Consider the following 26,540-nt stretch of genomic DNA (forward strand, 5'->3'; position numbering starts at 1 on the left):
TACATCACTTTGCTTACTTTGCAAAACTACTACACTACCGGTCAAAACTTTTGAAACACTTGACTGAAATTTTTCTCATGATCTTAAAAATCTTTTGATCTGAAGGCGTAAAATGTTTGAAATTAGTTTTGTAGACAAAAATATAATTGTGCCACCTTATTATTATATTTCAGTATAAAACTAAAATTTTGTAAAACAAATAAAAATTATAAATAATAAAGAAAAGCAGCCAAAAAGTGCCCACCATAGATGGGAACTCCTTCAATAGTGTTTAAAAAGCATCCCAGGGTGATACCTCAAGAAGTTGGTTGAGAAAATGTCAAGAGTACATGTCTGCAAATTCTAAGCAAAGGGTGACTACTTTGAAGATGCTTAAATATAACACAGTTTTGATTTATTTTGGATTTTGTTTAGTCACAACATAATTCCCATAGTTCCATTTATGTTATTCCATAGTTTTGATGACTATACAATTATTCTAAATATATATATATATATATATATATATACATATATATATATATACATATTTCTAGACAAATAACACTCCTGCTTAACACCTCTTTATAGAGGACCCTTACCTGATCTACACTAAGCCACTAAAACTCTCCATAAGTATGGATGCTCAACACGGTCGAAAGCTTTTTCTTGATATAACGAAATTAAACCAGAATCTAAATTTAACAGCTTGGAGTCATCTAAAACCTCCCAAAACAGGGAAATATCAAAAATGTACCTGTCAGGCAGACATAGGGTCTGGTCAGGATGGATGACGTGGTCCAGCACTCCAGCCAGCCTATTTGCTGAGAGCAGTTTGTAGTCACTGCAGAGGAGTGAAACAGGGCACCAAGTCTTAATGTCTGTAAGGTAAACGTTTTTAGGCAAGAGAGTAAGAACTGTTCTATGGCAACTCAGTGGCAGCCGCCCTCCAGCCAAGCTGCCATTCAGTTCCTGCAGCAAATCCTCTCCTACCTCTGAACCAGAAAGACTTGTAAAGGTCAACTGGAAGGCCATCGATCCCCGGTGCCTTTCTAGAATCCATGCCTTGGAGGGCCTTTTACAATTCTCCTATACTCAAAACACCTGAGATTTTCACATTGGCTTCCTCCGACACCTGGTGTAATTTGTCAAAGAAGTCACTTTCAACCCTGTACTCTGATCCAAGTTCACTTTTGTATAAATTCTCGTAAAAACAAACTGCTCTCCTACAAATGTCTGTTGGATCTACTAGTTGCACTCCAGACTCAGAGTGCAAAGCATGGATGACCCTATTCTGTCCATTTTTTTCTTCTTCTCCAGATTAAAGAAAAATCTGTACGGTGCATCCATCTGATCCATGTAATGAAACCGTGACCAGACCAGAGCCCCCTATGTTTTAAACCCCAATAGGTCAGCCAACTGAGTCTTTTTATTTAGAAAGAACTCCATGTAACCGTGATCTCCAGTAGACGTAGCCAACTTCTGCAATTTTATAATATCAGTCTCCAAGGCGTTCATAGACCAGGTAAACTCTTTAGTAGCGTTTGGAGTATATTGTTGACAAAATTACTTTATTTGAGCCTTTCTAAAATCCCAACACTGTTGTAGTGATTTAAAAGATGTCTTTATGGTTCTAAATTAAAATGCCAATAAGCACTCTTCGGCTTAATGGAACTTAAAAGGACAGAACACTGCACTATGCTATGATCTTAAAGGCTCGATGGGGTAATAAAACATCTTCTTATAATACTACAATGGTGTTTAAAAACATAAAACCTATCTAGTCCTGCTAGAGAAATCACACTATCATGAACATGAACCCAAATATATTGCTTTGTCTCCCTTTGAATTGCCTCCAGACATCACTTAGCTCATGTGTCTTAATGAGCTGGGCAAGATGTTTGTGAGAAGACAAATGAAGTTCAATGTGATTCCTATCCAAACTCGATTCTGTGCAATTAAAATCACCACCAAAAAATAAGTATTCTGAGTGTATCTAAAAACAGCATTCTTTCAACTGCTGATGTTGGAATATACACACAGATATGAACAAAAACAAAATTTCAGAAATCTGCTTTTTATGACTTCTTCAACCTGGTAAGAACATGGGCTAAAACTTTTAGCAAACAGAATGGCAACTCCCCACTAAGTGAAGTTGTGACTTAAAACAGAAATGCCATCCATTTCCCTTGCCCAATTAATAGCATTCCTTAAGTCACTGTGTGTCTCTTGTAACAAAACAATGCTTTCCCTCAACCAAAACACATCATTTTGTCAGTTGTTACAATAATGACATAATCAAACTCATCAATGCAAAAATGCAAAGCCAGATCTTATTCATCATCATCTTTTGTGATCGTGTAAATGAATCACCTAAAATAAACAACATGTTTTAGCAGTGGGGATTCGCTGCCAATCGGTATCTTTTTGATGGGTGAGACCAGTTTACCATAGCGAGAAAGAGTTTTCACTAGTGTTTCATTGCTTATGAACGGCGGGACATTAAATAAGGCAACTTTCTTTGAAGGTCCAGCTTCAGATGACTCGGCTGTATTTACATTTGTATGACTTTCGTCATCAACTTCATCACTATCAACCGATGAGTTGTTTTGGTTTTCTTTCTTTTACCAGGACAAGTGTGGACTAAATGACCTGCTTTCCCACAACCAAAACACTTCATTTTGTCGGTTGTTACAAAAATGACATAAACTCATCAACGCGAAAATGCAAAGCCAGATCTAATTCATCATCATCTTTAATAATAATATATACGAATCATCTAAAAGAAACAACAACAGTTTTAGCAGTGGGGATTCACTGCCAATCTTTTTGATGGGTGAGACCAGTTTGCCATAGCGAGAAAGAGTTTTCACTAGTGTTTCATCGCTTATGAACGGTGGGACATTATATAAGGTGACTTTCTTTGATGGCATGGAAATTGGAAGAACAGGAGTAAAGAGATTGTCAAAGGCTATTCCATGCTCAACCAACTCATTTGCTTTTTCAACAGTGTTGAGAAAGATGACAGCAACATTATTCATTCTGGAGGCAGACATGATACATTCATGCCCCATAACCTCGCCTGCAGCCAGGCAACACTCCTCCACACTCACCGCAGACGCCACCTTCACTCCATGGCGCTGCGTGAGACTACTGAAACACCGCACACCTGGGGCCGTTATGCTACCCCAAATAAAACAGGTAGCACACGGCCCAAACCAAAATTACAAACCAAGAAATTAACTATATGACTATAAGCACAGAAAGAGAAACAGAGAAAAATAATCACTCACAGAGTTTCAACTCACGCTCACACTCACAACACTCCGCCCACTCGCTCCCGGCATGCACTCAGAGAGAGAGAGATGGAGCGTGTGCGATTACATGAGTTAGCCACGACTCTAAAGCTGAGATGCTGCAGTGTGCTAGTCAGCTTTCTATAGATAATGTAATTTTGGTCAAATGCATCCTATTTTCTCTGTGGAAAAATATCCATCCGAGAGGGGGCATTCCTCCCTATTTTGTGGAGCTAGTGCACAAGAGTCATTGACTATTGAAACCGCAATCTCCTCCGCCATTTTGAACAGTATGTCCTCTCCAATGTGGAAATGAGGTAAGAGGTAAGCGCTGAATCGCTACATACTGAAGTTGTTAATTTAAAGCCGTTTAAAGCTATTTCCCAGCTTTAGTATTGTAGTAGTAATCCCAGCAATCACGGAGTGCAGATGAATGAAAACACTGACTGACGCTGACTCACACCTCACCTCAACTGGCTCAAATTACACACAAAAATGTTTTTTGTCACCACCTGCTGGCTAAATCTTAAAAATTAAAAAATTAAAATTTATGTCATATGATGTGCTGAGACATTAGTACTCATGGAACGTCTCTTGTCCAATCAGATTCGAGGACCGGAGCTAACTGTTCTGTTAAATCTTAATGGTCTTAAATAGAAGCTTAATTTTGATTAGGCAAAATATATATATTTTTTTTTCTTTAATTTGATTTTGAAGTGAAATATGACCAGGACATGTTCTTGACAGGTGTCATAAGATTCATCCCCACATGCTCGAATATGCGTGGTTATGGGTACCTCTTAACAGCGAGTTAGGGTGTTGGTATGTGTGTTTGAGTATGTTAGTAAATCTGGTTATGCCAGTGCCATGTTCAGGTAGTAATGTAAATCTGTTTGAGCTGATAAGACACAGACCTCACGAATATTGTTATTATTACGGGAATGTTCCCGTAACACTCTGTGCTCATGTTAACATGTTCACCACACAGTCTCTCTCTCTCGCTCGCTCTCTCTCTCTCTCTCTCTCTCTCTCTCTCTCACTCACTTACTAATGATAATGTCATTGTGTGGGACATACTGAGAAACACAGAAATGTTATCACAAACTGTCATGTTTTCTCCCCATCCCACCCTTTCCAGACATCCCTCTGACTGTCATTCTCTCTCTCTTTCTCACTCTCCCTGTCTTGTTCCATCCCACCCGAATGAATTATTTGTTTGGGCCAGGGTTTTATGCCATAAACCCAAGACAGCTTGTTGAATGTTGAATGTTGTTCAAATGCTTAACACATAATAGAGGAATACAAATGACTCGGTTCTAACAAGCCAGAGGGTATTCTTTTGAGCCTGTTCTGGTGTATTGCTCAGGGCTTAGTGAAGTGTGTATTAATGTATTATGAATAAAGTTTCCCCTTTATTTCTGTCGCACTTATAGGAAAGTGAGAGAGACACTTCCTTCCTTTCGTCAGTTCTTCAGTTCAGCATTCAGCCTCACCCACATCAGTCTGGCTTCTATGAAGATGCCTCCCGATGTGTTGAGGTGAGACTGGTCACCATTTTGGTTCAAATTCTCAGGCTTTTTACACTATGCTGTAAGGTGAAGTGTGTCATTTCTTTGTCTCTTGCGTCATCAAACAGAATTGCAAGAGTAGTGACTGTTTTCAAACTGGTGTCCTGAACACTAAGGCCACTTTTAACCTTGGTGTTTGCGATATTTCTTTCTTGTAATTTTATTAGCGACACTGTTTAGGGCAGGGTGTGTATGGAGTTAGATATGTGCCAAAATTCTGTGTGAGCAAAATTGTATTTTGAGTGTGCAAAATTATATTTTGAGCGCAAAAAAATTTTCTATGCATGCAAGATGATATTTTGAGCACGCAAGTTGATATTTTGAGTGCCAAAAAATTATTTTGTACACGCAAGTTGACATTGTGAGTGCACAAAAAATTCTGTGTGCGCAAGATGATTTTACACGTGCTTGAACTCAGTTTTGTAAAGCAATGTATCTTCTTGCAAAGATGAATACATTTTTTGTGTGTGCAAGATCTCACTTGCTCTCTCTCCTTGTATGCACTCTGCGTGCGCTCGGAACTTCAGACTGCTCACTGGCTTTTACACCCGTATTTCGACTAGTCCCGCCTCCTACATCAGGATTGGCTATTAGGAGCTGCTTACAAGCACTCTGTGATTGGACAGTTGAGGTAGCTACAGCAACCATGAACATCTCAGTGTAAATGTAGCAGAAGAGCCAACAGGCACAATGCTCCTAGTTCAGTACACACTTTATATACTGTATGCAGTTACCATTACAAAATATATTTACCCCGTGGATTATAGACATACCAGGAATACTGTAAGGCTTAACTTACTGCAATGTAAGTTTTTCAAAATATATGGGATCATGCAATGCTAAAGAGTTTTTTACTTTCTGCAGTCTCAAACAATTGATGTTCAATATACTGTACAATTAATTTACCTCAAACTATGACAGGAGACATAATTAGCCTCTTTTCCTTTTCTAACGTTTCTTCTCATTAATAATTTTTGCCATAAGGGTTGTGGTAGAATGCATAAACTTCATAAAAACAGCATACTGAATATTTCAAGATACCCCACAGCTTTGAAATGCAAACATAAACAGCTTTTCTAATTTATTATCAAGAATATAATATGTTAATTTAGGAAATATTTATAATATTCATATTATTTATAATACACAAAGCTGATGAAAAAATGGGAGAGGACACACTAAAGAAGGTGGACAAAATAACATGTTTAATAAAGAAAATCATATTTCATTTAATAATAACAAAAAGAAGAAGATTCAGTTGTTGCAGATCCATGGTAGACTGTAATCTGGTCACATTTATGTTTAATAAACTGATCTCTCAGAATATCCTTTGGGATAGATAAAAGTCAAATTAAGTTCCTCCAAAACTACACTATTACATATTTTTAAAAATGTAGTTTTACACATGGGAGGGATTATATTAATATAATCTCAGATAAAAGTGTTAGCTAACATGGCCAAGCTAGTTGCTACGTAAATTTAACTTGGTAACCTAGATAACCAAATATTAATATAGACCAAACTAAGAGAGCTAGACAGATAGTTATCTATCTAGTAAGCCTATTGGCAGTGTACAGACTAAAAATATATTTTATTAAGTTTAAATAAAAACACTTAAGTCAACAAAAGAACTGCTTTCAAGTGGTTATAGTGTGTTACACATTTCCTTTCTTTAAAACAAACTATCCCCTTCTTCTCTTCCTCCTGTTTTGTTTAGCAGTTTGATCTATGATCTAGCCAGCCAATCAAAATGTACCACCTCATCTCTGATTGGCTGAAATTCTGGCACATTATAATGCTGTAAAATTGTTGAGCAAGCAAGCGGTCAAAGCTATGAGCGCATACAGAGTGGGTAGTAGGAGAGAGCGAGTGAGATCTTGCACACACAAAAAACAGTGGTGTTACATACATTTCAGAAATCTGTGCAAATTCACATTCAAAGAAATTTTATTCAAGTGCAAAATTGATTTTTGTTTGCTCAAAATGAATTCATCTTTGCAAGAAGATACATTGCTTTACAAAATACCTTTTAATGCACTCAAAATATCATCTTGCGCGTAGAACATTTTTGTGTGCTCAACATAAAATGTTGCGTGCTCAAAATATAATTTTGCGCACGCAGAATTGTGGCACATATAGGTGTGCATCCAGAATTGCAGATGCAAAGGTATATTGTGTGAAACAGTGTGTTGCCAGATTATATCGATGAGTTGTTTAGCAATAGACAACCAACATAAACTAAACAATGATTGCCTCATTAAAAATGTATGCACTTTGTACAATCACATAATCTTTCACATGCTGTGTTTACTTTCAGCATCTGAGAAAAAACGTTTAAAATGTCAAACTTATTTCTGAGTCATATAAAAACAGCACGCCATCCATTTATGTAAATACTTCAAACCCATAATAAAATAGATAGGCCTAGAATGGAATATACTGAAAAACAACAAAGATTCAATATGCATTCGCTTCAGGGCTATTTTTTGCCCCAATATTTTATATATATTTTACAACTTTTTTTGTCGTATTCCGTCACGAGCCCTGGTAAAGTGCTGACGCTGGCACAAAACAACCATAATCACATTAACCCTGGCTTTAAGAGGATACAAAAGTGTCAAAAAGTCTTCTTTTTTTTTTTTCAGTCTCATCCCATGAACATTACGTGACTGTGGCAACATTTTTGCAAAATGATATTACGTACCTTATTACACGTTTTGCTGCATTTTCCCAGTGAAATCTCCAGTTGGGGGCACCAAAAGCGAATGCAATGAATGTAATAAGATGAGGCTTTTAAGGTTAATATTAGCTGAAGGTTTTAATGAGTTAAACATACCTGCCTAACCTAAAACTTCAACTTAAACCTAACCAATAGTGATCTAAAATCAAATGAGAAGTAGACACAAAACAGTCATCTTTACCCTTAACCAACGGCCAAACCAAACTGAAAATGTCCTTAAAAAAATGCTAAATGAAAAGCACATTTTCTTTGCGTGTTTGGCTGGTCTTGAACCGCAGACTTCCAAAGTCTAAAGCCAAAACTCTATTAGGTGACCTAAAGGGATGTAAAAAGTACTCAGAAATTATACTTAAATGAAAGTATGGATACTGAGTGAAAATTTTACTCAATTAAAAGTCCAAGGATCTAGCCAAAAACATACTTGAGTGAAAGTAAAAAAAAAGTATTCACATTAAATTGTACTTAAGTATTAAAAAAGTAAAAAGTAACTTTTTTTCCTAGCTATATGAAATCAAGAGATGAGCTTGTGTGAGAGAGGATGTTATTAAATTTGATTGGTTTGTTAAGTCTCCTTTTTACTGTCTCTGACGACTGTCATATTTCTCCCCAGTGACATTCGCAACCTAGTCAAAGAATTATGTTACAATTTTTTTTTATGTGGCCTGTTGTATATAACATGGCAATTTCCTGTTTAAATGAACACCAGAGGAGCTAAAACAACAATTACTTGTATCTCCTTTCACACAAATCACGAGTAAAATGGCAGATTATCAGTTTTCACCCTGTTCCTCACACAGTGCTATCTTATGACATAAGGGACAAACATGTATGACATAAGGTTTAGGATAGGGAGGTTGGCTTTGTTGAATCTCGAGAGAACATTAACCTTAAAAACCTCATCTGTTCGGGTAAACATTTCACTCTTTTTTGGCGCCATACAGTGGGCATTTTACTTCGACATTTACTGCCCTGAGACGCGTAATGAACCACATAATTTTATTTTGCAAAAACAGTGCCACAGTCAGGTAATGTTCGTTGCATGGGAAAAGGCACTCACGAATTGCGATGTCAGAGCACCCCAGCCCTTTGAGACATAGAGAAAGATCAGAAAAATTCCAAATAAGCTTTGAAGAAAGTTAGTAATATTGTTGGTTTTGTGAATTGTTTACTAGTTTATAGTTATTCTTATAATTAATAGTTGCTTAACAACAACAACAACAACAATAATTCAGCAAATAGGGAGAAGAAATTCATAGATATGATTTAAATATGAAGGCAAGTTTAGAAATAAATGACATGTACACGTTGAATTACAAAAGACTTTTGTTTAATATATATATATTTGCAATGTGAATTATATTTTTTCTTGATAACTGTCCAATCTATAGAAGTAGCAGGAGTTTAGAATAAAGTTTAGGACAAAAACTGTTAGAGTTTCTCACTTCGTGCTCATAGTTTTGCATGAATACATCACACTCAGTCGGGCGGTCACATGCGTGTCTAGTCGCACAAATATTTCAGTGAATCCGAAGCTCAAATCAGATCCGAAAATTTCACCTCTGCAGATGGTCAGAACTCCACACAGCTGCCGTGCGACACTCCATTTGAAATGACTGACCTCTGGTCTGTCATCTATTGTTTGTCGGATGCAGTGAAAAGGTGGCTTCAGTCCAGTAAAATGGAAAAAAAAAAATATTATCTGCAAAAATGTAATGAGTACTTTATAGTAAGGAGTAAAAAGTAAAAAAATGTATTTGGAAATGTAATTAAGTAAAAGTACAAATATTCAGTTTAAACTGCACAAGTAAAATCCCAAAAAATAATACTTAAGTATTATACTTACGTTTTTTACTCAATTACTTTACACCCCTAAGTAAAATGTATTGATTTTGTAATGATGCGTTCAGGTAAAAGTGTTTGGATATCATAACATAGCACTGTGTAAGCAATAGTGTGAAAAATACGTGTTTGTAAAGTCATAATCAGCTAGCGTCCTCAAGATTTGTATGAAATTGAATAAAACACACAGTTGTTGTAGCGCCTCTATTGTTAATTTCACCAGGAAACTGCAACAAAATGAAGAACGCGGCAGTTAAAACTAAGTTTGCAAAAATATAGTTATATTAACATTCATTCTGTTGAGACTAGGTTGTTTTTTTTTCCCCCAATAGTAAAGATTAATTTCTAGTTTTAAGAGCTCTGCACACCCTAACTAATGTCAGAATGAAGATAGAATGCTCATGTACACTACCGTTCAAACGTTTGGGGTCACTTGCCTGAAATGTTTCTCATGATCTTAAAAACCTTTTGATCTGAAGGTGTATGCTTAAATGTTTGAAATTAGTTTTTTAGACAAAAATATAATTGTGCCAACATATTCATTTATTTAATTACAAAACTAAAATTGTATTAAAAAAAAAAACTTTTTTGAAATGGATGACTTGGAAAATTAAGTATTAAAATTAAAATTAAAATTAATAATTAAGAAAAGCAGCCACTAAGTGCCCAGCATATAGATGGGAACTCCTTCAATACTGTTTAAAAAGCATCCCAGGGTGATACCTCAAGAAGTTGTTTGAGAAAATGCCAAGAGTACATTTCTGCAAAATCTAGGCAAAGTGATTTAATTTGGATTTTTTTAGTCACAACATAATTCCCATATTTCCATTTCTATTATTCCATAGTTGTGATGACTATGATTATTATAAAATGTGGAAAAAAAAAATAAATAAAAAAAAAATAAAGAATGAGTAAGTGACCCTAAACTTTTGAACAGTAGTGTAGGTTCTATTTTGGGAATTCAGAATGTTTTGAAGGAAGTATTTCAAACAGGGTCATACCTCCTCCCAGCTCATGGACACAATCCAAGCGCAAGACGGGCTGTCACACCCAGCCAAACACCTGAATTTAGCTCCCTTCTGTTAACACCACCAGCCCACATTGGAGGAGTTGAACTAATCTCTAAGCTCTTTTCCCCTTAATCCTTTAAAACCCGCATAATGCTTTGACACTGTCCATATATACCTTTTCTAATTTGATTTATTATGGATATCAGTCATGAAAGCACACAATAGAATGTATTCTAAATGAGGCATGTAATGGTCTCAGTAATGATGTTGTTTTTTGTCAATACACTGTCACTTCCACAGGACTCTGTTCCTTGGGCTTTCGTCCAATCCCCACATCACTGACCTGCACCTGGACATCAGTGGCTGTGAGGTATACCCCCGCCCCTTCTGTCCTCCCTTATGGCCCCAAATCTGTCTTTAATTCTATAAATGGTTGTCCTTCTTTCTGTGGTTACAGCTGTCAATCCTTCTGTCTTTGCTAGAGAATTAGTCACACTGAAAGGTTTATAAGCCTTTCAAGATTTCTTTTAAGGCTCATTCTGCATTTTTCTGTGTGGGGCCTGCATTGCTTCATTGTTTTACCTCACCAAGTCATTTTATTTATTCTTTGAATTCTAACTCATATGTCCATTTATGTAATAAAAAGTAATCTATTTAAGAGCTATTTTCCCTTAGTACTTCTTATTAAAATGTTTATAAACCTTTCAAGATTTCTTTTGAGAGTTTGTTGTACATTTATCTATGTGGGGCCTGTATTGCTTTATTTTTACCTTACTTAATAATTTCATTAATTCTAACTTAAATGTTCATACATGGAATTAAAGGTCATCTATTTTAAAGTGATAGTTCACACAAAAATTCTCTCATCATTTACTCACCCTCATGCCATCCCAGATGTTTACGATATTTCTTTCTTCTGCAAACACAAGCGAAGATTTTTAAAAGAATATTTCAGCTCTGTAGGTCCTCACAATGAAAGTGAATGGTGACCAGAACTCAGAAGGTCCAAAAAGGAGATAAAGGCAACATTAAACTTCCAAAGTGATATGTTGGGTGGGTGAGAAACATATAAATATTTAAGTACTTTTAACTGTAAATCTACACTTTCACTTTCACATTCTGGTGTGGAAGTGACTTTCACTTTCAGCCACCTACTGGTTGGGGCTGGTCAAAGGCAGGGCTGGTTTGTAATCTGGCATACCGGGCATTTTCCCGGTGGGTCGATGCACTTTGGGGCCAATCAGGGGCGGATTGGCCATTGGGAGAACCGGGCGGGCCGGCGGCGAAACGGGCCAAATGGGCCACGATAAGCTGAGATGAGCCGCCACGTTATGCAGAACGGGGCACAAAATGGCGCCGCGATATACCCCACCCCCCACCCCATGTATAATCCCAGCCCGATTTCTCTTCACAGTCCACCCCTGGTCAGAGGTGAAGATTGATTTGTGTATCACCCACACCTATTATATCGCTTCTGAAGACATGGATTTAATCACTGGAGTCATATGGATCACTTTTATTCTGCCTTTATGTCATTTTTGGACCTTTTGAGTTCTGGTCACCATTCACTTGCATTGTGTGGACCTTCAGAGCTGAGAAATTCTTCTAAAAATCTTAATTTGTGTTCTGCAGAAGAAAGAAAGTCATACACATCTGGGATGGTATGAGGGTGAGTAAATGATGAGAGAATTTTAATTTTTTGGGTGAACTATCCCTTATAGAGCTTTTTTTCCATGCCTCTACTGAGCTTTTAAAAACATTTAACAATTCATTACAACTCTAAATGAGTAGTGAACAAATAACATGTTTTAGGTGGTATAACTGGTCATCAGTAATAGTTTTTCACCATTTTAATCACCTTTTTGCTTCAAAAGTCCTAGGTTGCAACCAATAAACTGTTAAGAGTACAAATACTCTTTTTTTTAATTAATATGAGGTCATGAAATCTGCATGTAGCCTACAATAATTACATATGTTGTTTGATATAGTTTTCTATGAAGTATAGCATGTCAGTTATTCAAATATATAAATATATATTGCACCCTGATAGTCGACCAAAGGTTAATCGATGAGAAGAGTCTTTGTCAACCAAGTTTTGATTGGTCGGTTGGTCGCAGAAAAAACTCCACATAAAAACGACGAACACCAGTATTACCGCTGGTTGGATGCTAGGTGGTACTATGGGGTAATTTTTGTTAAGCAGGGTTAGGGTTCACCCTACACAAAAAAGCAAGACACCTTGATTTCAAACTTTGAACTTAATTTTTTATTTATTTGAACTAAAAATTCAAATGAAACTGGAAAAAAAATAAGTGCAATTAAAATGTGAGGCTTTACAACAGTTATCAACATCTCTCTGGCAAAGAACCTGCTTCATCTGTGCATTCTATATCAATATATAGTATATATATATATATATATATATATATATTGCAATATCAAATTACATCATCAACCCCTGGTCTGAGGGATCGGTGAATATTCTTGCTTTAGTGATTTTGGGTATGAAAATTAAATTAATTTATTTAAAAAATGAAAAACTTAAACCAAATACTCCAAACTATAAATATTGCACTCCAAACGAAACGAAAAAGCAATTAAAATAATGAAGTGATAAAAGAATTTTATATATATATATATATATATATATATATATATATATATATATATATATATACACACACACACCTTTCCATTTATCGTCAGGCAAGAATCCGTCTTTACATCATGGCGGAAAATTACTTACACAAATAAGACATAAAAACAATTATAAATGTAAAAATAATAATTATAATGATGATAATAATCACTGAAATATAAATCATGGTTTGAGGTGAACGTGTGTTTTTGTATTATTTTATGTTTTAATCACAGATGTATAGGCTGCAGAGTTGTGTTCACAATGAACTGCTCTGTGGAAATAAAGTGAACAGAACTCAAAGCACCTCCTGAGCTGAGATGTCTGAGGTCATTTGCAGCACTCATAGATGATACTGTTCTTGCAAAAAAAAAAAAAAAAAAAAAGAGAATCGGAAGACAGAAACAAAGAGTGAGAACCTTTTAGATGTGTGTTCAACGAGACTGCATGCCTCCGTACAAACAGCGTGTCATACATGCTTTCTGTCATCTGTTCTTCAAAATATAATAAAGTGTGTTTCTTCAAGCGCGTGTCTGTGTCTCTATGGGCAAATTATTTGTAATATTAATTTGATAATAATAGCCTAATAATAATAATAATAATAATTTAATACATTAATGGGAAAACGAGCCAAATATCGTCTTGACATCGTCAAAGGCATCAGCTATTGGCGATCACTCTGACCATCGTCGATCCCCGAGATCATCGTCTGTCGGCACAACCCTAATTCTCTCTATAAATTAACAAAATGTTCAGACAGTCTCATTGCTGGTTTTTCCGACACATTCAGGATCATTACTGCTTTTACCGGTGTCACTGCGGCTCGCTTCGTGCACTTGTAAAATGTATATTTTAAAGGCTCATTATTACGGTTTAATATTTCTCTGTAATGTAGAACAGTGTTAGCAATGTTACTTATAACATTCTTTCTCAGCCCTGGAACTCAAACCATTTTCTGATGCCCCCCAAAATATATATATATTTAAGTAATAAAATTCATATCATAAACGTGCAATTAGTCGACTAATGGCTTAAATTAACTCCTACTAGTTGACTAGGAAAATCTTTGGTCGGGGGCAGCCCTAATATTTATAAAAATATTGGTAAAACTTTCAAATAAGTTTGGTTTTGTTAACATTAGTTACCTACTGTACATTATTTAACATTAACTAACAATGAACAATACTTTTACAGCACTTATTTATCTTGGTTAATGTTAATTTGAACTTATGCTAAAACATTTTTGTCCTTAAGACCAAAGTATACTTCGATTTCGATGCGAATGCTAAGCGTCTGCATACAGTCAAATGCAGCCTGTATGCGGAAGTAAATGATTGCAGGGTAAACTTCAACAGTGGTGAATGGGAGTGAATGGGAGACCACAGCAAATATTATTTTCACTTACCCATTTGTTCCAAGAGCAAAATAAAAAGTCCATTATTACATTTTAATGATTTTCCAGAAGAAGAAAAAAGAGTGGTGGATTAAGACAGTCAGATGGCAGAAGATGCCCAGCAATGAGCAATATTATTTTTTTAAAACAACATCAACCAAAATTAATAAATGCTGAGAAAGTTTTGTTCATTTTTAGTTCATGTAGTAACTAATGTAGATAACTAATGCTAACAAAAGGAACCTTATTGTAAAGTGTTACCAAATTAATGTTTATATCTTTATACTATATCTAAACTAATACTAATTTGCAGTACTTTCAAATATAAAAATACAATAATATGCTTCTACAATACACTCCATAATATGCTTCTAAGATGCTTCTTTTCAAAACAACTTACAGTGCAATCAAGTTATACAGTGTATTAGAATGCATGGTCCCTGGGAATTGAACCTTTGACTATAAGAAATCATACGAGTTGGCTCAAACAAAAACCCTTGATTTTTACACCCTTTCTTAAATGACATTTTGGATAGGAGACTGGCAAAATGTTATGCCTGTATTGCATTAATTTGAAATCCTGTTTACTTGGTTGATCTCTATGGAAAGAAAAATGTTACCTCTTTTGTACGAGCCAAACGATAACGATTTTGGTGTCTCACTCACATTCGTTAGTATGTTTTCATGTATTTTATGAATGTTTTTGGTGTTTAGGAGATTGTTGTCCTCCTGCCAGGCTGTTATTGTAATAAGAGTTTTGTTCTATAATGATTTGCATGGTTAAATAAAGGTAAAATAAAAAACTCACGCAAATAGTCATGAGATAATATAGGTCTACTAGTCGAGCTACAGGAAAAATTGAGTGTTTGCTTTAATAAATTATGCATGGTAGAGCCTTTGAGTTATCTCTGTTTCTCTGCCCCCATGTGCCCTATCTTTCTCTATCTCTTTCTTATTCTGTCTGTCTGTCTCTCAGCTCAGGTCTGCTGGAGCAGGTATAATACAGGACCTGTTCCCCCGAGTCTCCTGCATCAGCACACTGGACATCTCAGACAACGGTGAGACACCCAACAGCATAAATCAAAGAAAGCTTTTGTCTGACTCTTCTCTCACTGACCTTCATCCCATCTCTTTCTTTCTCCTGCATTTTCTTCAGTCGTAGTTGACTGTGCTTGTGCATCTCTCTGTTCATTACAGGGCTAGATGCTGATCTGCTCTCTGTCATTCCTACCTTCTCCAGACACCCATCCCTCAAACACCTGCTGCTGGGCAAGAACTGCAACATCAAGGGCAGGTACTTGATCGCTGACCCAGAGAGAGGCAGAGAGACTACATATACATCTATTAACTTGGCAGATGCATTTATACATAGTGACTTAAAAATGAACATTTTTGCTACATGGATAGTCCCACTGAAGCAGTCTGATTAAAGGAATATTCCAAGTTAAAGCAAAAAAAGAATACTCAAACTTATAGGTGCAGTAAGTGATATTAGCCATTCTGGAACTTTCCGCCTCTGAATTAGGCACGCCCCATCTTTCCAAAACCCCACCCACCGAGGAGATCATTGTACCACCGAGACAGTTGTAATTGGAGGTTGAGCAGGAGAGCCGCAGTGCGTCATCTCAGTGTTGTCAAAGTTGTAAAAAGGAACAGTAGCCAAATATCGTTCTCGCACAACAAACTTTTATAAAATATTACTGCATATGAAGCTAAATATTTTGTTTGAGACTTTCATGAGCCACTTCAACTACCACACTCTCAGCTTCCTTCTTCCATATTTGGGCTGTCTTTTGAAACAGCAGAATGTTTGACAGGCAGACATGTGCCTCAGTGTCTTCTGATTGGCTAAATAAAGAATCTGACTGTGGCCCACTGTCACTTTTTTGTATGCTATTTAAAGAGAATGGTCCACGTGTAAATGCACATCTCTGCGCTGATCTGTCCATTGAGGCACGTTGACTGATCTGGGTAGAGCTGTTTCTTTTCATTTTTGGATCGTCTGCTGTTTGATATTTCTCATGCGCAACAAAAAACAACAGCGCACAATCAGAGAGTCGGCCAACTTTGTAGTCGCACCAGTGCCAGACCTCTTTCGCACTGTTAGTTTAATCGCACAGTTTAATCGCAAAATGCAACCTTTAAGTCGCAGTCTGAAGCCCTGACATAATTCAGTGAAATCTGTCAGGCAATTGAGATAATTTTTGTGTGCCTTTCCATGAAAAAAACAGCACTTACAGCACCTGTAGCAAGCTTTCAGTTACCAAAGAAAAGCATTTTGACTCTGCCCTCGGTTTGTAAAAATGAACAACAAACACATTTAAAGTAATTGACTTTCAATGGAAGCCTAGGTGGCACACAAGCTAGAGATGTTTAAAAGCAGAAAAGTGAAGCTCGTATTTCTGTTAAAGCCCTTGACATGAATTCTTGACACCTGAACATGAATTATTCACTAAAAAATTAGTTATTTGAACTGTAGCTGTATAGTCTATATTGTCCTTTTGAAGTGGGAATACTTTGCTTTGTGGATGTACTTCTGGTTGTATTACTGACACAATTCCTGTGGGTAGAGTTTGCAGCTTGTAAACAGTGTTTTATGGACAATTACACAAAAGGAGATGTTAGGCAGAATGTTCAGTCTCAGTCTTCATTCACTTTCAAAGTGTAGAAAAAAGATGCAGTTGAAGTGAATGGTGACTGAGGCTAATATTGTGCCTAACATTTCCTTCTGTGTTCCACAAAAGACAAAATGTCATGCAGGTTTTGAACATCATGATGGTGAGTCAATGATTACATTTTTGTGTGAACTATCCCTTTAAGGGCACAATAATGGTATAATGGCTCATAAATCACTCAACTTATAACCTACAACCTTTCAATGTGAATACTGTATATATATATATATATATATATATATATATATATATATATATATATATATATATATATACAGTGCATTCAGAAAGTATTCAGACCCCTTCATTTTTTTTTTCACATTTTGTTATGTTGCAACCTTATGCTAAAATGCTATAAAATGCATATCAGAGCAAAAACCAAGCCATGAGGTCAAAGGAACTGCCAGCAGAGCTCAGAAACAGGATTGTGTCGAGGCACAGATCTGGGGAAGGCTACAACATATTTTGGCTACATTGAAGGTTCCCAAGAGCATAATTCTTAAATGGAAGAAGTTTGGAACAACCAGGACTCTTCCTATGGCTGCCTGGCCAAACTGAGCAATCGGGGGAGAAGGGCCTTGGTACGAGAGGTGACCAAGAACCCGATGGTCACTCTGGTTGAGCTCCAGGGATCATGTGTGGAAATGGGAGAAACTTGCAGAAGGACAACCATCACTACAACACTCCACTGATCTGGGATTTATGGCAGAGTGGCCAGACGGAAGCCTCTCCTCAGTGCAAGACATATGAAAGCCTGCTTGGAATTTGCAAAAAATGCACCTAAAGGACCACAGACTGTGAGAAACAAGATTCTCTGGTCTGATGAAATGAAGATTGAACTGTTTGGCCTCAATTACAAGCATCATGTCTGGAGGAAACCAGGCACCACTCCTCACCTGCGCAATACCATCACAACGGTGAAGCATGGTGGTGTTAACATCATGTTTTGGGGGTATTTTTCAGCAGGAGGGACTGGGGGACTGGTCAGGGTTGAAGGAAAGCTGAATGCAACAAGATACAGAGATATCCTTAATGAAAACCTGGTCCAGAGCACTCAGGACCTCAGACTGGGCCGTAAGGTTCACCTTCCAACAGGACAAGGACCCTAAGCATACAGCCAAGACAACACAAGTGTGGCTTAGGGACAATTCTGTAAATGTCCTTGAGTGGCCCAGCCAGAGCCCAAATTTGAACCCAATCGAACATCTCTTGAGAGACCTGAAAATGGCTGTCCACCAATGGTCCCCATCCAACCTGATAGAGCTTGAGAGGATCTGCAGAGAAGAATGGCAGAAAATCCCCAAATCCAGGTGTGCAAAGCTTGTCACATTATACCCCAAAAGACTTGAGTCTGTAATCGCTGCCAAAGGTGCTTCAACTGAGTACTGAGTTAAGGGTCTGAATACTTATGTCAATGTGATATTTCAGTTTTTTTATTTTTTTTTTTTAAATTTGCAAATGTATTAAAATCAGTTTGTTTTTTTGCTTTGTCATTATGGGGTATGGAGTGTAGATTGATGTGAGAATTGTTTTTAAAGCATTTTAGCTTAAGGCTGCAACATAGCAAAATGTGAAAAAATGAAGGGGTCTGAATACTTTCTGAATGCACTGTATATGTGTATATATGTATATACACTCACTGAGCACTTTATTAGGAACACTATACTAATACTGGATAGGGCCTCCCTTTGCTCTCAAAGCTGAATTCTTCATGGCATGGATTCCACAAGATGTTGGAAACATTCCTCTGAGATTCTGATCCATGTTGACATAATTGCTTCACGCAATTTTTGCAGATTTGTCAGCTGCACATTCATACTGCGAATCTCCCATTCTACCACATCCCAAAGGTGTTCAATTGGATTCAGATCCAGTGACTGGGAAGGCCACTGAAAAACAGTGAACTCATTGTCATGTTCATGAAACCAGTTTGAGACAACTTTTGCTTTGTGACATAGTACATTATCATACTGGAAGTAGCCATTAGAAGATGGGTAAATTGTAGCCATGAAAGGATGCACATGGTCAGCAACAATACTCAAATAGGCTGTGGCATTCAAGCGATGGTTGATTTGTATTAACGGGCCCAAAATGTGCCAAGAAACATTCCCCACACCATTACACCACCGCCACTAACCTGGACTGTTGACACAAGGTAGGTTGGCTCCATGGATTCATGCTGTTTCTGCCAAATTCTGACCCTACCATCTGTGTACCACAGCAGAAATCGAGATTCATCTAACCAGGCTGTTTTTCCAGTCTTTAACTGTCCAGTTTTGGTGAGCCTGTGCCCACTGCAGCCTCAGCGTTCAATCACTGGCTGACAGAAGTAGAACCCGTCGTGATCTTGTACTGTTGTAGCCCATTCGACTCAAAAATTCAACATGTTGTGCATTCTGAGATGCTATTCCGCTCACTACAATTGTACAGAGGAGTTATCTGAGTTACCGTAGCCTTTCTGTCAGCTCGAACCAGTCTCGCAATTCTCTATTGACCTCTCTCACCAACAAGGTGTTTCCATCCACAGAACTGCCGCTCACTGGAAGGTTTTTTTTTTTTTTTGGCACCATTCTGAGTGGACTCTAGAGACCGTTGTGCAAATCCCAGGAGATCAACAGTTACAGAAATACTCAAACCAGCCCGTCTGGCACCAACAATCATGCCACGGTCGAAATCACAGATTAATTTTTTCCCCATTCTGATGGTTGATGTGAACATTAGCTGAAGCTCCTGACCCATATCTGCCTGATTTAATGCATTGCACTGCTGCTACATGATTAGCTGTTTATAAAAATATAAAATATAAAAATATAAATACAAAATTATATTATATATAATGAAATTACAAAATATATGTCTGGTTCTGTTACTAGGGGCTGAGGTGGGCCAGAGCTGGCATATATGGTTTTTATTCTTGATAAAAGTTATACACTAAATTTGGAGCAGGCACAGAGGCTGCTTAAGAGAGCACAGATTAAAAGTACAACAGATATCCACACTAATACAGACACATGAGGTAAGCAGGCTAGAAAAGTATGTGAAATAGTGTGCAATCACAAACCCATTGTGAACACATAGTAGGAGGCTCTCAAAAGCATGAACCAGAGGAAGAGTCCGTGGGCAGCTGGGTGAAGTGTCATTAATCTTGGAGTTGATGGGGTTTGTAGGTGTGTGTGTGATCCTTGTTGTTTCTATGTGTTTGCAGGGTTCTGGATGAGGTCCTGCAGAAACTAGTGCAGCTAGTGCAGGAGGAGGAGTGTGTGAGTGTTTCACAAACACACTCAAATTTACACATATGCAGTCATGCACATGACTCTTTCTTTCCTGTACCCACATTGAAGCTTCCTTCTTGGATCAAACACATATGCAAATGCTCTGTTCTAAAAACAGCCTGATCTCAATTACGTGACTTTGGTGACGTTTTTGCAAAATGATATTACGTGGTTCTTTACATGTATTGCGGCAGCTCCGAGGTAAAATGTCCACAGTGTGGCACTAAAAGCAAATAAAAGATTCTCCCAAACAGTTTTTAAGGTTAATGATCTATCGTGTTTTAAAACAACAAACCTACCTCCCTACCTCCCACTAAAGCTGAAACCTAACCCTAATCGATAGCATCATAAAGAGCAAAGAGTGACATCAAAATACGAAATTGCGGAAGAAGCCAGGCTAGTTTGTGGTGCTTCTGTGACACTTTCGACTTAATGTTGACTCGCATGCTCTTGAGAACTCATACTCCGTTCTTTCGCATGGCAAGTACAATGCTCTTTCAGTTGAGCTACCATGCAATTTAATCGCAGCCAAATTTGTAAATGTAGTCGGTTATGTAATGCAGATGTTAACATACATCACCTTATAAGTCATTTACTATAAGTTTTTTTATGTCATAAGATTGTTTAAGAGAAAGGGCAAAAAGTAAGTGTTTATAAACAGATAATCTTCCTATTGTACCAAGTACATTGTACTTATTGTAATTTGTGTGAAAGGGAATAAAAGTCATTGTTGTAGCACCTCTAGTGTCGATTCAAATATAATTCATTCAATACTGAAAAAGACTGATGCAAAATACCAAATAGTTTTAACCAAATAAAAAATGACTTTTTTACCCAATGTTTATGTGTGCTATGTGTTTATATGCTTATTAGAGTAGCGTGCCTTTACCTTAGCTACATGCCAATGTCAAACCCCATTGAAATCAATTGTAAGTGGAATCTCCTACACTATTTGTGTTGCTGCTTATGTAGAACATTCCATATCAGTAACTTATGCTGTTCCGTTTCATTTAGAACGCTGCCTCAGAAGGGTGCTGCCTGTAGGCCGTATGCAGTGATGCAGCTTACTAGGTTTTGGAATGTTTAGTCCTTCCTTCACCCACGAAAATCCAAAAGCACTCTAAAGGCCTAGTGATTTATCTATCCATCCATCCTTTCTGTCTCTCTCTTCCTCTTTCTTTTTGATCTCTCTCTATCCTTTAGGGCTCAAAGCTCTCTCAATGCAGATATCACAGAGTGCTTGATGAATTATTAAGCCATGTTTTCAAAGATCACAGACATTGCATACACACACAGGGGGATGCACATAAGCACACTCTTTCGTTGCTCTTATATCTTGACAGGCCCTGCAGAGTCTGTCTCTGGCTGACTCCAGGCTGCGTTCGAGGGGCACGGTGCTTGTGAACGCTCTCGGCAGCAATGCCTGTCTGAAGAAGGTGGATTTGAGTGGGAACGGACTGGAGGACACAGGAGCAAGGATGCTCAGTAAAGCCCTGCAGATCAACACCACACTCAGGTACAGAACTTTGGTTCTAAGAGTGTGTTTACTCGCAGATGGGCAAATAAATATTCTGAAATGTACTGTGGAATTTCACCACAATGAAGGGGGAATAATTATTGCTAAGCTTGCAAGCTCCACAGATTTCTGTGGAATTATAACGCTAGTCATTTACAAAGTCTTACACATCCCCAGCCCTTTGCATGTTTGTTTATTAAGATCTGGACTACTTTAATAAAGCTTTCAGCTACCAATAAGCAGCCGTGGTCCTTAGGGGTGTTAGTCTTGGATGCTAATTTGTAAATTAATGTTGATAAAGCATGCTCTCCAATGTTGTAACGATATGGAAGGAGACAAATTTATTTTTTCCCCTTTTTTTCCAGATGCATATTTAAAGGGGAAAAATGACATTGCATTATTTGCATATCCATTGTAATTGGTCAGTTTATACATATGGGGAATTCCTCTTGAATTCGTGTAGTGATTCAAACCTGACTAGTGACTAGGCTTCAAATAAAATAAATCTTTATACATTATATGTATATTAATTATGCACATTTGTACTGTAAGAGATTAAAGCAACAGTTAATTGCTTTAGTTGTTATGTTTATTTTGAAACAATTTTTGAGGAGGCTGAGCCTCCCTTTCCTACACTGATGGACCTACACTGTCAGTAACAGCTTTGTTTGACACATTCTACCATATTAAAAGGGATAGTTCACCCCAAAATGAAAATTCTCTCATCATATACTCACCCTAATGTCACCCCTGATGTGTATGACTTTCTTTCTTCTGCTGAACACAAACAAAGATTTTTAGAAAAATATCTCAGCTCTGTAGGTACAATGCAAATGAATGGGGATCAGACCTTTGTAGTTCCAAAAATCACATTAAGGAAACATAGAAGTAATCCATAAGACTCCAGTGGTTAAATCCATATCTTCAGAAGCTATATAATAGGTGTGGGTGAGAACAGATACAAATTTAAGTCCTTTTTTTACCCTAAATCTTCACTTTCACTTTTACATCTGAAAGTCACATGTGGTGCCTGTTTAGATTTAATTTCACATCTGAAAGTTAAAGTTAAAGTGGAGATTTAGAGAACAAAAGGATTTAAATATTATTCTGTTTCTCACCCACACTTATAATATTGCTTCTGAAGATATGTATTTAACCACTGGAGTCTAATGGATTACTATTATAGTTCCTTTATGTGATTTTTGGAGCTACAAATGTCTGATCACCACACGCTTGCATTGTATGGACTTACAGAGCTGAAATATTTTTCTTAAAATCTTTTTTTGTGTTCTGCTTAAGAATGTTATACATATCTTAGATGGCATACTTTTTAAAAAGTACAAAGATTCTGTGTGGACCTACTTGTTACATAGTCATAACACTATAATAATGCATGAAATAATATTTCTATTTAGAATATGATAAAACAATTGTAATGATGCTCATTATTAATATTGCGTGTTGATGTTGTGTTTTGTTTTCTTCTTTTAGAAGTGTGACATGGGATCGAAATAACACATCTGCCACAGGTTTCCAAGATGTGGCTCGAGCCCTTGAACAGTATGACACACACAAACTTATACACACTTTCACATTCATGTCATGCACGCTCCTGAGTGCATACTCACCCATGTGAGAAGCACTATCTCACTTATACCTTTTAGAAACTTTTTTACAGCATGCTTTCACTGTGAAAAAAAATAAAAACGTTTTAGCCCATGTCTGTATAAAGCTGTGAGTGTGTGATTGCATAGTCTTTCATCACATCTCTGACCTGCCTGTGATGCACAATTAGACAATTGTTCTGGGAACACCTCTCTTCCTTGGAGATCTGCACCACTAGTATTTAATGTAGAATTTTTTTAACAAACCTGAACTTTGGGGCCCCTTGCAGAGGACTGTAATCATCATGGGAAAGTTGTTCTCAGTACAAAATTCTTTAAAAACACTTGAAAGGAACACAGGACTCTGTTTCTAGAAAATAAGAAAGAACGAACAAGAAATAACAGGCTTTAAACCAACTTGTTTTGGAGACACAAATCGACAGTTACATGTAACTTTTTAGTTCGCTTTTTCTTCAGTAGTGTTCTGGTGTTTTGAGAAAGCTTTAATCCTTCTTTGAGTTTCTCCTTCACTGTCCCCTCCTCTCTCCTCAGTAACTTTACTTTGCAGTACATGCCTATCCCACTCAGTGATGTCACACAGGCATACCGCAACGCCCCTGACAAGACAGAACAGGCATTAACCAAGGTGAGAATGCAGATTTTAATTTTATGTGGGCCAAATCCTACACTTTTGTCAGGCACCAAAAACAGTCATTTATTTTCCACCCTCTTTCTGACCCCTAGGGTTAAAGGGATAATTCACCCAAAAATTTAAATTCTGTCAACATTCACTCAACCCCATGTTGTTCCAAATCAGTATGACTTTCTTTCTTCCATGGAACACAAAAGGAGACGTTAGGCAGAATTTTGCCACAGTCACCATTTGCTTTCATTGTTTGTGAAAAAAATAAAAAAAGATGCAATGAAAGTGAATGGTGACTGAGGATAACATCTTCTTTTGTGTTCCACAGAGGAAAGAAAGCCACACTGGTTTTGGACAATATAAGGGTGAGTAAATGATGACAGAATTTTCATTCTTGGGTGAGCTATCACTTTGGCCCTGATACACATGGAATTAAGATGCGTTTTCTGTTATCTGATCACAAGTGGTCAGCCGAGACATTGCTGTTTCCACCTGGTATTACCATGCATGTCAAATGCGTCTCCTGTGACCACTTGTGTTCATATTTCGAGGGGAGGGTCTCTTATTTCATCATGACATACATCAAATCATTATGTCGGTGTGTTACTGAATGATAATAAACTGGAAAAAAGGCAAAAAATGACGCACTGTTTCTCCCAGATGTAACTGAAATTCTATCTAAGCCCAAAAGCAACATTTCTAGCAGAATTCTCTGTTATTTTAGTGGAGTACCTGAATTAACCTGAGCTTCAGATGTGTGTGCTTCTTATCTGTGTCACTTCACATTGATATCAATCACATTGATGACATGGACACACTGAAGAAAATCAGTGAAGTTCTAGTGCATGGTATATGTATTCTCTTTTTCAAATGTTCAGATCAGATGGTTATTTGCTTTTAAAGCCGCACGTAACAAGTAAAGTTTAAAGCACTTGTTTTAGATTGGTTCATTGACAGATGAGGGGTGGTGCTTTGCCGCTGTCCTGGACACATTCAGGATGGATTGCCTTTCACATCTCAAATGCTATGTGGTCACATAGTTTTTTAACTTCCTCCAATTGTGGTTTTGTGATCCGATCACAAAACATTTTGGACCCTGTTTCCGCCTGTATTTAGCGCTGACCACATGTGATTGGATCACCAAAAATGCATCTTAATACCAGGTGGAAATGGGGTCTTTACTGTTACCAACAGTCATTATAGTATTTTCTTCTTTTGGTCATTGGGAATAGTAGTATCTATCCTACTTCCTTCTTATTGATCAATGAAACTAGGCCAACTTACTGAATAGGCGTTGATGTGTAAATGTAGGTGGTCATATCTTAATGAAGGTTTCTGAATAAATCTTTCATAAATAGTTTGGGTTGACTGAAAGTTTGAGTATAATTACATTGTACATACAATATATTTAAAAAGAATACAGAACATCAGTTTAATATGACTCTTTTAGATCTCTATAATGCTGCATTTCCTGCTGTTTTGCAGTTAACAGTCCCGCAGAGGTGAAATGCTTGTGCACACGCTTAATGAGCCTGAGAGAAGTTATCATTTTACAAGGTCACTGTTGAGACAGAGACACAGCAGAGAATTCGTTTATCTATTGTTAATCAGCACCATAAATAGAATAATTTCCACATGACTGCATGAGTTATCTGATCATCATTTTTCTTTATTATTATTGAGTATTCCCTATCTATCTATTTCTCTCTCTCTCTCTCTGTTTCTCTCTGTCGTTCTGGTTCTCTCAGATCCAACGGGCTCTGTTGAGGAATAACCAGACACAGCGTTTCTCTCAGAAACAGGCTCTCCGATTGCATCAGGGCCTGGTTACCAGTACCGCAGAACAGGTACTTCTTTAGCATCTCTCCCATTCATTCTGTCTCTCTGCCTACCTATCCTGGCCAGTCTTAATCTCCAGCACTGCAGCTCAGCATCATACTGTCTAACACTATAAGAATATGGTCTTGTAAATGATGATACTAATGTGGGTCTCTGGTTATTTGAAGCTGGTTCAGAGCTTGGGTTAATTTCAGTTCTGACAGCTCAGATTTTTTTAGTTTCATTGAGAATTAATTTGTAATTTCCATTGCTTTGCATTTTCAGAAATATCTGAATTGAAACAGACTTAACAAAATCCCTGACATGTCAAAGGCATATTTCAGTGTCAAATGGCAAGTCTGTTTTTTGTTTTTTTTTGTTTTTTGAGAGTAGTATGATGTAATTTAAATTCTCATTTAGATACACCTGCACTTTAAAGGAATAGTTTACCCAAAAATGAAAATTCTCTCATTATTCACTTACCCTGATGCCATCCCAGATGTGTATGACTGTCTTTCTTCAGCAGAACACAAATTAAAGGAATAGTTC

The 26,540-nt window shown here is 37.2% G+C and overlaps 1 protein-coding gene across 3 annotated transcripts in view; it reads left to right on the plus strand.

Annotated features, from left to right (window-relative positions):
• Positions 1-26,540, plus strand: part of LOC127441417 (capping protein, Arp2/3 and myosin-I linker protein 3-like) — a 99,395-nt gene that overhangs the window by 53,691 nt on the left and 19,164 nt on the right. For all 3 annotated transcript variants that reach the window (XM_051698815.1, XM_051698813.1, XM_051698816.1), the window contains 9 exons: positions 4,709-4,813; positions 10,733-10,802; positions 15,440-15,521; positions 15,661-15,757; positions 20,344-20,398; positions 21,754-21,926; positions 23,418-23,486; positions 24,083-24,176; positions 25,922-26,020. In XM_051698815.1, coding sequence (XP_051554775.1) covers positions 4,709-4,813; positions 10,733-10,802; positions 15,440-15,521; positions 15,661-15,757; positions 20,344-20,398; positions 21,754-21,926; positions 23,418-23,486; positions 24,083-24,176; positions 25,922-26,020 — 844 coding nt within the window. The remainder of the gene's footprint in view (positions 1-4,708; positions 4,814-10,732; positions 10,803-15,439; positions 15,522-15,660; positions 15,758-20,343; positions 20,399-21,753; positions 21,927-23,417; positions 23,487-24,082; positions 24,177-25,921; positions 26,021-26,540) is intronic.

Source organism: Myxocyprinus asiaticus, chromosome 5 (genome assembly GCF_019703515.2).
Source record: "Myxocyprinus asiaticus isolate MX2 ecotype Aquarium Trade chromosome 5, UBuf_Myxa_2, whole genome shotgun sequence".
Lineage (NCBI taxonomy): Eukaryota > Metazoa > Chordata > Actinopteri > Cypriniformes > Catostomidae > Myxocyprinus > Myxocyprinus asiaticus.